This window comes from Octopus bimaculoides, chromosome 22 (genome assembly GCF_046866305.1).
Source record: "Octopus bimaculoides isolate indiv1 chromosome 22, ASM4686630v1, whole genome shotgun sequence".
NCBI lineage: Eukaryota > Metazoa > Mollusca > Cephalopoda > Octopoda > Octopodidae > Octopus > Octopus bimaculoides.
This window is the reverse complement of record NC_142949.1, coordinates 35,673,161-35,686,597: the sequence shown is the minus strand read 5'-3', so window position 1 is coordinate 35,686,597 and position 13,437 is coordinate 35,673,161. Positions and strand designations below refer to the sequence as shown.

At 42.0% G+C, this 13,437-nt stretch overlaps 1 protein-coding gene across 1 annotated transcript in view; it reads right to left on the bottom strand.

Annotated features, from left to right (window-relative positions):
* LOC106867647 (band 7 protein AGAP004871) overlaps nucleotides 1-7,955 on the bottom strand; it is a 53,970-nt gene extending 46,015 nt beyond the window's left edge. Inside the window, exon 1 of the mRNA XM_014912578.3 lies at nucleotides 7,675-7,955. Coding sequence (XP_014768064.2) covers nucleotides 7,675-7,819 — 145 coding nt within the window. The 5' untranslated portion in view covers nucleotides 7,820-7,955. The remainder of the gene's footprint in view (nucleotides 1-7,674) is intronic.
* Nucleotides 7,956-13,437: the final 5,482 nt, after the last annotated feature.

Sequence of the window (13,437 nt, the reverse complement as noted above, 5' to 3'; positions counted from 1 at the left end):
GGTGGTGGTGCCAGCGGTCATAGTATGTAGTGGTGGTGAATATGGTGGCAGGAGTAGTAGTAGTTGTGGTGGTAGCAGCAATATAAAAAAAGTGTGTAGGTATTTGGAGTAGAGAAACTGCATATTAGGTTACACCCTACAGCAGGGACCTGATTGATGCGAGTGTCTGTTGGGTGTAAGTGTGTGTGTGCACATGTGGTGAGTGTGCACATGTGGTGAGTGTGCACATGTGGTGAGTGTGCACATGTGGTGAGTGTGCACATGGGTGTGTGGTAAGCATGTGGAGTGCGTGAGAGTGGTGTGTGAGCATGTGAGGTGAATGTGTGTGTGTGTGTGTGTGTGAGCATGGTGTGCATGTGCGTAGGCTTTGTGTATGTGTGCGTAGGCTTTGTGTATGTGTGCGTAGGCTTTGTGTATGTGTGCGTGGTATGCGTGTAGTCTTTGTGCACACGTATGTATGTGTAAATTTCTAAAATAAAATTAAGAATTAAAAGGAAAAACACTAATTCCTTTGTTTTTTTGTGTGTCATCATTATCATTTAACATCTGTTGTCCATGCTGACATGGATTTGATAGTTTGACCAGGGCTGGCCAGCTGGAGGGCTGTGCCAGGTTCCAGTCTGATCTGGCATGGTTTCTACAACTGGATGCCCTTCCAAACACCAACCACTTCTGCTTTTTAATTAACAAGAAATATTTTTAAAAGTTTAATGAAAATACTTTACGAAAATAATATAAATCCAGTCAAAATCTATTGATATAATCAAAACATTTAATGTGACACATGTTTGGTGAATTCTAATTATTGCATCACTATTTGACTGGAAATTAGTGAGTTTCAGCTTTAAATTACCGCGCTCTTCAAAATTCAGTTTGCTCATAATTCAAAGCCCTTAGAGATCAAAATCGTTTCTGGTGTTTATTGATCTCTCAGATTGTCGCATAGACACCAAACCCTCCAAGGGTCAATAGAGACCGCTTTGCAAACTCCTATTATAGACCAACACACCTTGCCACGGAAAATATTAAACTACTGACACGATCAGCTATATAAACAATTGACGTCAACAAATAGTCATGTTTCTAACGTATTGGTGTAGAAAGAAAGGTTATATCTCAGAGGGGAAAATCCAACACAACTCGCACTTTTCTCAATAAATGAATAAACAAATAAAACAAACTGAAAATGTGATTTGGATAATCGCCACTGAAGTATAGATTTATTTTCATTATTGACAATTCTAATAGAAAATTCTATTACTTTTTTTTTCTTAAAAATTCTATTTTTTTAAAAATTACAGAGTGAGATACAGTGAAATCCCACCGGAATAAAGAAAAAAAAAAGTAAATTTTTTTGTCTTTTCATAAACTAAAACATTTGACTTTTTTAAATGATATTATAATTGAGTCTCCTGACACCCTTTAATTTCCCCGGTTCTCTCGTGATATTTTTAAGAAATACAACCGGAGTTTGAATATTTTATCTGCTTTCTCATTTTATAATGTCAACATCTATGGCAACTCCCAATATATACAATACTGGTGTCTACAGCTCCCGGTTGTTTTCAATTTTCAAGTACAATTTTGACATTTAAAGTGCAATATCGATTTTTGGCACCAAATAAAATTTACTGAGTCAAAGAGGCAAACTCTGTACATGGTTTCTAGAACTTGCTACGTGGTACTCAATACCAAGTTGTATTCAGTAACAGATTGACTCAGTTCCTCGTGTTACGTAAGGTTTCATGGACACAAAGAATAAGCGCAATGAAAAAACCTTGGACACATAGGTGCAGGCGTAGCTGTGTGGTAAGAAGCTTGTTTACCAACCACATGGCTCTGGGCAAGTGTCTTCTACCACAACCTCGGGCCGACCAAAGCCTTGTGAGTGGATTTGGTAGATGGAAACTGAAAGAAGCCTGTTGTGTGTGTGTGTGTGTCCTTGTGTCTGTTTTTGTATCCCCCAACCATCGGTTGACAACTGATAGAATAAGTACCAGGTTTACAAAGAATAAGTCCTGGGGGGGGGGGTCGGTTTGTTCAACTAAAAGGCGGTGCTCCAGCATGGCTGCAGTCAAATGACTAAAACAAATAAAAGAATAAAAGAATATGGACAGACTGACAGACCGACACACACACACACAAGTACTGAAGTACATCACTGAGATAAGGAATATTAAAATAGCAGTTGCTTGTGTAATAGGCCAGGAAAATTTTAACTAAATTCTCACCTATTGGTATTGAAAACCATTATCTTAATAAATAATTCAGTTAAAACAACTCACCACTAACACAGCAACCCACACACACATATATATGTGTATATATATATATATATATATACATATATATATATATATATATGGCATGGGTGTATGTACATATATATAGAGAGAGAGTGAGCGTGTATGTATGTATGTATGTATTATATATATACGCACACATACACTCCTCCAAAGTGACCTGCATTGACATGTTTTATGTGTGAGTGGATTGTGGTTGTTGTTGTTACTATGGCGACCGTCACATTAATATTTCACAAATGGTCGAGAGGCAAACAAAGTGAGACATCTTGGTTCCTTATCACCGAGTTGAAATCTTTTCACAGTTTACTGATTTGTCCCCTATCATTTCCAACTGGAGGAGATCAATTAAATAAATACCAGTTATACAGGAGGGAACACAATAGATTCTACCTCCCTCCTATGCAGATGCAACACACCATACCTCTCTCCTCTGCACACAATAGAACATATCCTCCTTTACAAGCAATAAGCCATTATCCACCTCCCCTACAACTGCAATAGACCATACCCAACTCCCCTCCAAACACAATAGACCAGTAATAGACAAACTGCATCCTACAAGACTTTCTGAATTGTACACTTAACCCTTTAGTATTCCGACCAGCCATACCTGATCCAAACATTCTATGTTTTATGTTCAAACCAGTCAGATCTGGCTTCTCACCCCCACCCTACAATGTCATTCTAAAAATAGTCACCTCATCAAAATCTCAAAGCTAGAAGATAATGCATGATGAATTCTAAACAACGTAAATAAATAAGTATTATCTGGCCAAAATATTCTACATGTTTTATGTCCAAACTGGCCAGATCTGGCCTCTCATGCCGAGCAAAATGCTTAGAGGCATTTCGTCCGTTTTTACGTTCCGAGTTCAAATTCCGCCGAGGTCGAATTTGCCTTTTATCCTTTCGCGGTCGATAAAATAAGCACCAGTTAAGCAATGGGGCCGATGTAATCGACTAGACCCCATCCCACCAAATTTTAGATCTTGGGCCTATAGAAAAAAGGATTATTATTATCATTTCATCTCAAGTGTTCGACAAAGTAAAACAAAAAAAAAGAAACAACATTGAGTAACGTTGACATAGTTCCACTGACATAAACGGAATAACGGCAACGCTGACACGTCATCGCCAATAATTGAAGAAGGTGAGCTTCCTGAAACTAAAGTGCAAAGTGATCAATAAGATATCTTATGTAAACATTAAGAAAAAGGAGCTTCTACGAGCTCCATAAGATTGGGAAATCATTCTTCACGGTTCGTTGATCAAAAGTATTGAAATGCCACAGTTAAAAAAACAGACAAAAAAATACCTAATTAGAGGAGAATCAAATGCCATGTAAGAGGAATATCTGGTAAAAGAAAACACATTTTTTAAACCATTCCTATCTCTAAGATTATTCTATGTAGTGTTGAATATATGGAATCGATTCTGACAGAATTCCAGCTCAGAACGGAAAGACACGTGACTTTACAACACCAACAATAACAAAGTGACGTGATTACATATAACAATAACATCAACGTAGAGATGTGATAACACATAACTAGTCCCCAGGGGGCCCTCATGATTCTAGGAGTCCAACTCTGATTTATGTGCCGTGATATGTTGTCAATAATAAGTCTATACTATAAGGCCCAGTGCGTCGATTTGTGCCGGGTGGGAGCCGATTTTGAACTTGGATTTGGTTTGCTGCCAATAAGTAAATATCATAGGGTCCAATGCATTGATTTGCCCGGGGGCCTCACGGGTCTAGGGACCCAATTCTGATTTATGTATGCTGTCATATAAATACTATAGGCTCCAGTGCCTCGATTTGCCCAGGGATCTATGAATATTGCTTCGACTGCCCTGCACATGACAACAGTAGCAAGAGACTTGGTTGCATATAACAACAACATAGAGACGTGATTGCATTATAGCAACAACAAACAACTTGATTACATTTAATAATCTTTTCTGCTATAGGTACAAGGCCTGAAATTTTGGGGAAGTGGGCGAGTTGCTTACATCGAACCCAGTACTGAATTGGTACGTATTCCACCGAAAAGGGTAGTATTTGAATTCAGACCATAACGAATCGGAAGAAATACCGCTAAGCATTTTGTCACTAAGGATTCTGCTAGCTTCGCCACCTGCGCCTTACATAATATAATAATAATAATAATAAACAACAGCAACACAAATACGTGATTTCACAGCAACAATAACAAAGAAATATAATTGCACATAACAACGTGGAAACGTGATTGATTAAACAACAAAGATGCGATTACACCTAACAACACCAGTAACAACACAAAACGTAGAAACGTGACGCCAAAATGTATTGAGACAAGAATGGAAATAGCGATACTATACTTCGATAATATTAGCAGACAAACAACAGAAAACACACACACACACACGTACCAACAAACCAACACACCAAATAACGAGGTAGCCTTTACAGACAATCAGACGGTCGGCCAGAAATGGCAGTCACATCTCCCTCAAAGCACACACTACCGTCTTAAACAAGATATAAGAAAGGATGTTTATGATCGGAAGAACATCACTGATCATAGATTCATTGTATCGGAGCTAAAGAAAGAACGATCGAATACACACCATACACACACACAGGTGTTTGCATGTGTGTTGAGTAATCCTCTAGTTTAATGTTATTTGGTTTTTGTAACCTCACATTAAAATATAAATCATATATGTGTGTGTGTGTGTGTGTGTGTGTGTGGATAGATAGATAGAATATATTGCATGGACACGTCCTCACGTTCGTTTTTTTCCTGTTTTTTTTTTAATTACTTGTTCTTTGAATATATATATATATATATATATATATATATATATATATATATATATATATATGCACATACACACACAGAGACGTAACACTAATAAAGATCTGCCGTGTTGTCGAGACAAAGGAATGGTGGAAGTCTCCCCAACCAAACACCCACCCACCGCCTCGTGGAATGATGACTGTCATTATTCCACTCGGTTTTGTTATTATCATTATCATTACATTCACCGACGAAAATAACCGTCATTCCATAATCCACGGTAAGACATTATCAACACAGATAACGCTATCATTACACACACAAACAGACATTATCAGCAACTACAGCAGTAACAGCGAGATTGCTGGTTCAAATCTCACATTGACTTCTTGTGTCATTCACATTAAATATATATCCCTCGTCAAGCTTTCTGTTTAATTTCTGCATTGACTATCAATTTGTTTCTTCCCCCCCCCCCCAACTATCCTTCCACTTATCAACAGATCTATCTATCTGTCTGTCTATGCCTGTCACATACTTATGTATCTGTCATCACATATCTATCTGTCTGACATTCACATATATGTGTATTACGTATCTATCTATCTATCTATCCATCCATCTACCTTCTCACCTTTCACCCTGTCAATACATCCTGTCATTCATACATCCATCTCTCCATCTAGCAATCTGTTGATCAATGCATTTATTATAACAGCTATCAATCCTTCTCTTTCTGTTCGTAATCTCTCACGCAAAACACACGCGCGCGAGCGACACCCGCGAAATCGCTTTTCACAAATCACTATTCATTCAGAAACCGCGAAACACACAAAACGAAGACAGTCACTACAATCGTGACCACCACACAGTAATTATTATTATCATCATCATTATTATTATCATTTAGACACAGGTCAGTAACAATCTGGTTGACCTTTGCTTAAAGTTGTTCTAGCTATGAGCATCTCGTCTTGTATTCAAGACTACAGTATCAAAAGTAACGAACATGTTTTTTTTCTTTCAAGACAGAACGGTATGATTTGAAGGATATTTGGCTGCTATTTTCAGCAGGTCGAACGACTACGTATTGTATGTGTAGTAAATATTTTATATCGTTGTAGAGGTTCGAAATTACTCGAAGTAATGAGTACCTTTTAGTTGTTCAGACCCCTGGTCAACCCTGACTTAGCACACCTATTCTCAAAAGCGTTCCAGCCTAGACCACCTCTCTCTTTTTTTTTCTCCGGTCATAGGCATATAAGTACCACATTATCCAACGTGTGTGTGTGTGTGTGTTTTCCGATTAAAAGACGGCAGGTGCGTGTGTGTGTGACTGATTTAAGGTAGAATTGGCTGCTACTTCTAGCAGATCGGAGGAACAGCGTTGCATGATACAGGGGAAAAGGGGGGTGGGGGAATAACTATCAATTAAAATATGAAGACAACACAAGGAGTGCGTGTATATATACAACAACACGCTCGAACGCACACATACAGTGTGCATGTTAGTATATATATGTGTGTGTGTATTTTGTTACATACAACGTAGTGTGACCATATACACATGAATTTGAATAAATATATATATATTTTTTACTTGGTGGGCCTAGAGGGTGGTGTTTGTGTGTGTATATGTATACACACACACACACACACGTATGTACATACATATATAGCTCAAACAGAAAATGTCACATATAAATATTTCTACACACAGTGGTGCTCCAGCATGGCACGAGTTAAAGTATGACAGTATATGCCCTTTTTCTCTCTCACATATACACACATATATACATACATACTCATGTTTAAGGGCCACTCAATTATACGCAGCGGTAGAAATATATACATGCCTTCAATTTATGTTCGTATATGCATGTATGTATATGTCTGTGCGTTCGTGTTCTTTAGGTCGAGCTAGTGGCACCAGCTAAGACCATGCTGGAGCACATGTGAATGCCCACATGTATGTATAGCAAACAATTACGTCTGTGCGAGGTTATTTATTTGTAACTAGCAACAGGAAAGCTTCAGTTAAAATGTTATATCTGATAAAATATATCCATACACATTTTAAAGTTTGTGTTTGTGTACGTAAATATGATAGATATATAGATAGATGGACAGATGGAAAGATAGATACATACCTGAATAGATAGAAAGATAGGAATATACATACATGGATAGATAAAAAGATAGATAGATACATACATTGATTGATAGAAAGATAGATACATTCATAGATAGAAAGATAGATACATAGACAGATAGATGGATGGATAGATAGACAGACAGAGAGATAGGTAGATGTATAAATAGACTGATAGACAGACATAGGTACATAAACAGGTACATAGATAGATAAACAGGCATATAGATAGATATATACATAGACAGGTAGATAAAACTGGAACAGGTACAAAAATACTGGGGAGGGTCGTGAAATGCATGTTTAAGGAAAACAATATGCAAACACACATATATAGGTAGATAGATATATTACAAAACATGATGAGCACAAATGTCTCTTGGACTATATATGTACGTCAAATTTTGGCATAACGCTCCATTGTATTTACCTCCGCAATTAATTGTTGTGTGCTGTGGCCGAATTCTTTCCATCGCCGTTCTGTCATCTGGCGCAGTGGAATCACTTGTTTGGCAATTGCCGTCCATATTCTTGGTGGTCCGATTCTCCAGTTCTGGTGTGACTCGGTTCGACATTTAATCAAAATTCTTCAGATACAAATTATATATAGGGATATATATATATATGTATATATGTATATCAATATTTATAAATATACATATATGTATATATGTATATCAATATTTATAAATATACATATGTGTGTTTATGTTTACGCTATTGGAGTGGATGTGCGTGCGTATGTATCGATAGATAAATAAGCAGATATTTATGTAAGAGAGAGAAGGAGAAATATTTGTTGCTGCTACACCGGAACGAGCAGCAATGCTAGTCTTGATAACAATGTTTATAGTAAAATAGGATAAAGGAAAAATCAAGCAAGCGACTCTGCCAAGAATTGCGGGAAAAACGTCTCGCGAAAGAAATTTGGAAATGGGTGATTGAGTAAGGCATGGAGGAGGAGGAGGAGGTGGTGATAGAGTGAATGTTTGAGTGTGAGTGATAGACTAAGAGAGTAAGCGGAGTCGAGGGAAAGAAAGGAGATGGGGAGAGCGGGACTGAGGTAAAGGGAAGTGAAAATGACAGAGGGTGATACGGAAAAGTGAAGAAAAGGTAGATAAGATTGACATGAAATAGATAAGATAAATAAATAGAAAGAGAGATAGATAAATAGAGAGAGAGAGAGAGAGAGCGGGGAAATTGTTTTATAAAATGTGAGAGGTATTGCTTTACGGGGGCTGAGGTAGGAGGAGAATAATATAGTATCAAGCGAGATAGGGTGGAAAGAAGAGAGAAAGGAATGCGCGGGAGTGAAGGGGTCGGAAGGAAAACGAAAGCGAGAGAGAGTGAGAGAGGGAAAGAAATAATGTAGGTGAGAGGGGTGACGAAAAATATGTGAGAAAAGTAGAGAGTGAGGGAGGGAAGAGTGTGAGAGGGAGAGGTGTTGATATATAGAGAGAGAGAGAATGAAAGGGAAGGTGAGTGTTAGAGAAATAAAGAGAGTGACAGAGAATAAAAGGTGTATGAGAGGGAGGTAGAGTGGGGTGTTAGTCCAAAGAGAAAGAAAGAGAGAGAGAGGGAAGATTCTTATCAAGCAGATTGATAATATCAATAGGTGGATAGATAGATAGATAGATAGATATAGATAGATAGATAGATAGGTAGGTAGATACATTTCTTTTATTAGCCACACAGGGCTCAACGAAGATGGGACAAATACAATGTAGAGCTTTTCTTTTTGGGAGGGGGAAGGAAGGAAAAAAAAATAGTTAAATAGATAGATAGATAGATAGATAGATAGATAGATACATTTCTTTTATTAGCCACACAGGGCTCAACGAAGATGGGACAAATACAATGTAGAGCTTTTCTTTTTGGGAGGGGGAAGGAAGGAAAAAAAAAAAAAAAAAAAAAAAAATGGTGGTGTCGATCAAAAGGGATCGTAGGAAGGGAAAAAGGGGCAGTTCGATCAAAAGGGATCGAAAAAAAAGAAAAGGAAAGGCCGATCAATAGGGATCGTGTATCACACAGTAATGTTCTCGTGTAAAAAGAGGGGAGGACAGTTTAGGTTTAGCCGTGGAAGGAAAAGCCCACGGAAAAGACCACGGTAACCTTGGTCAATATTCTCATTGAAGAAACTATAACAGTAAGTGACTCTCTTTTGCCTTTTTGTTTTATTTTTTTTTTTCTTGTTCATAGGGTTATGCTCAAGATGGCTCCGTCGTTCACACGTGCCATCCTTGCTACATTCACCCATCTTTTTTTGAAGCATTCACTAGACAAGACTTCCCTTTCTACTCTCAACTTCCTCTTCAGGTGATACTTGAAGAAGTTGATGAGAGATTGCCCAGAGAGGAAAGTCTTTGTCTCTAGACCTTTCAGACGCGTCCACCATACACATTCTTTCGCCATAGCCACAAGTACGATGAAAATAGCTCTTCCTTCCCGTTTAAAGGAAGGAGGCGCGACAATATTCACGATAGACTCGGCTGATAGACCGACTCGTCCCACACGCGATAGCAGTTGTTCGACGTAAGCCCACAGCTCCGAAATGGTGGGACACTGTACGAGTGCGTGCAGAACGGTTTCGTCGCTCTGCCGGCATCTCGGACAGGTCGGCCCCGTGTTTCTCGAGCCATGCCTGTAGAGCTTATCCCGAACGGGTAGTGCTTCTCGATAGCACTGCCAGGCCAGGGATCTCTGGAAGTTGTCCATAGGTCCCGGCCCGAAGGTCGTCTTAAACAGGCGGGTCAGGTATTCCTCGTCGACGCCCAGGTTCGCCCCGAGATCGTCGTCGTACCTTCCCTCCACTAATCCACTATAGAATGCGTTAGTTGTGATGCAGTCGCTCAAGGTTGACCCGGGTTGTTGGAGTTGCCGAAGAGCAGCGCGACACTCGCGGTGCCATTCGCCCTTCCTCGGCCTCTTCTTGATCCATGACTGCAGTTCGGTCATGGAGACGAGCTGCGGGAAAGCGCGCCGCACAAACGGTGACCACACCTGTTCACCGCTGTCTACGTAGAGCCGGAGATGTCGCAGTCTCAGCGCGTGTCTGCGCATCATCAACCACGGCATGCCCAGTCCTCCTTTTAACGGGTGTTGGCAGCAAACGGATCGCCTAACCATCGGAACGCTTCCTTTCCACAAGAAGCGGAAGAGGATGCGCTCCAGTTTGGTGATGGTAGGGTCGGGACAAGGAACGACGGTCAGGCGGTAGTAGATGACGGACGCGATGTACGTGTTCGCCACCTCCGCCCGACCTTTCAGGGAAAGCTTCCTCTCGGCCCATTGCCGGGCTAGAGTGGCCACCCTTCTCGTTATCTCGTCCCAGTTCTTCTCCGTTTGGAGGTCTGGACCAAACCAGACCCCGAGCATCTCAACCGGACCGTCAGTCCAACGTCCCACGACGGAGGCGCTACTTGACGGCATGGGGTTGCTTCTCCAGGTGCCGAGCCGCAAGCCCACTGACTTATCCCGGTTGATTTTCGCTCCCGTTACCGCTTCGTAGTCTCTCAGTGTCTCGCCGACAAGCTCGATGTGCTTTTGGCTAGACACTATGACGGTGACGTCGTCCGCGTATGCCGACACGCTCGTCCCGCATCCCAACTCTCGCGGGATGCCCCTCAGCGTCGCCAGCTTCCGCAGTAGTGGCTCGAGAGTCAACACGTACAGAAGCGACGAGAGGGGGCATCCCTGACGGACCGAACGTGCAATGTCGAAGGGTCTTGATAGATGCCCATTGACGCGAACTACCGAACGGATGCCTCTGTACAAGGCAGCCATCCAGCCGCGGAAAATGGGACCGAAGCCGGCTGCTATGAGGACAGCCTCCAAGTATTGATGGTCTACCCTATCGAAAGCTTTCGATTGATCTAAATTGATCAGGGCCCCACCCATGCCAGGTTCCTTAACTACCCTCTCTATGATGTAGCGCATCAGATGGAGGTTGTCATGGATGCTCCTGCCCGGCACCGCGCACGTTTGCGCCTTGCCGATCAGTTTCTCGATGACAAGCGCCAACCGCTTGGCTAACACCTTGGCCAAAATTTTCAAGTCTGCATTGAGCAGAGTGATGGGCCTAAAGTTATCTATGACGTCCCCCTTGTTTGGATCTTTCTTCAGCAGCGTTACGGCTCCTCGACTCACAAAACCGGGAATGCTCCCGTTTTGCTGCCAGTTGCAGTACACCGCCACCAAGACGTCTCCAAACAAGTCTGGCTTACAGTTGTAAAGCTCGTAGGGCAGACCATCCAAACCCGGAGATTTGTCCCTCGAGCATCCCGCCATCGCGTCCCTCACTTCCGCCGCCGTGATGGCACCTTCGCAGCACTCCGCCTCTCTTGCCGAGAGTCGTGGCAGGCTGTGCAGGTAGGCACTGAAGTCCACCCTGCGTTCTCGCTCGCCATTCGTCCCAAACAGTCGAGCAAAGTGCCGCTGAAAGGCCTCACACATTTTGCTTGGCTCGAGCAGTTCGCGCCCCTGTTCGTCCACCAGAGACCGAATGGTGGCTTTGTTGCCCTGTTGCGCCTCCGCCACCCGGGCCTCTCGTGCGGCTCCAACACCTTCGTTTCTTAGAGCACGCATCCTAGCCCTGACAACGCACCCTTCGTGTTTGGCGTTGAAGTGTTGGTCAAGGGCCAACCTCGCCGCCAAAACGTCGGATGCGATGCCACTTCTAATTGCCTCTTCTAGCTTCTTAACTAGTTCACCCTCTACTCTGTTTCTGTCTATGGCTAGTGCTTTGCTATACCTAACCGCTTCTGCTTTTATTGCTCTCTTGAGGGCAAACCACCATTTGTTATTGATGATGGCTCCTGTCAAAGCCCTCTTTACTAACGTGCTAATCCGGTCTCTGAAAACTGGTCTCGACGGGAAAGACGCGTTTAGTTTCCAGTAACCGGAGCCCTGCCTATGTGTCTTATCTAAGTCTAGCGTACACGTCACAAGTTTGTGATCCGTGTAGCTGACTATGTGAAATTGTGGACACCCTATGCTATCTCTATCTACTCTCCTACACAGTATTCTATCTAGATACGATCTCGACGACCCGATGCGGTTTGTCCATGTCCACATTGGCGCATTCGGGTAATCGAGTCGGTACCTGTCAGACAGTTGAAAGCGTCTGAGCAGGTCTTTGAGGCATTTGCATCCCCGTCTATTCCTATCTCTGCCCACATAGTCTAGATGCGTGTCCAAGGTAGCATTCCAATCCCCCACTAAAAGTAAAGGACGAGACGTTCCTAGGAATACTTCTAGACGTCGAAAGAAATCCGGCCTACCTGTTAAAGGTGGTGCGTATACTGATATGAGTCGAAAAGCACACCCATCGCTACCATCGACATCCAGAACAACCAATCTACCCTCCGGGTCTATGAATACTGTCTTTACTTCGAGATCCAGACTCTTGCGAAAGAGTACCGCCGTGCCACTACCGCCCATTCTCGGCAGACAGGGAGAAAAATAAATGTTAAACTGTCTGCCAAACATGGGCGATAGGGCCCGCGGATCATGGAGTCTGGTCTCGCTTATGGCTATGATTTCTAGTTTATGTGACTTTATGTCATTTAGGAGGTACCCTTGTTTCCAAGGGGACCCCAAGCCACGCGCATTTACACAACCAATCTTGAGCATCATTTTGATTTGAGTGTTAAAGTTTTATAAAGAGAGTCACTTACCGTTTGAGAGTTTTTGTGTCTCCTCCTTCGGGTTTTCTTCGAGGAGATCACTATATAGTTTTTTCGCCAGGTATTTTTGGCATTTGCCAACTGCCTTTGGAAAAATAGATTTTAGTGTGTGGTGCAGGGTTGGTGTTATGTGTAGTATTTTGATGTGTTCTGGCGGTGTTGTGTATGGGTGGTTGCTGGTTTTTATGTCTTCGTTTGTTATGTTTGTTTTTGTATTGATGTATTCCATCAACTCTGAGTTTTTTGTGTTGATGGCAGTGAGCATTGTGTGTGTACTTGCTTTTGGGGTTTTGTTGCTTGTATTGTAGTTGTGTGTGCTTGTGTTGGTGTCTGGAGTGTTTTCGGGAGTTGTGTATCTCCCTGCTTTGTTTGTGTTTGCTTTTCTTTTCTTGCTCCTCTTCCTCCTTCCTTTCTGGGCTATTTGCCATTCCTCATTACTTTCATCTTCCGACGAAGGTTCTGAGGAATCGGAAGGGGGTAGGGGCAAATTGTGAGCGTCTGTGTGTGCT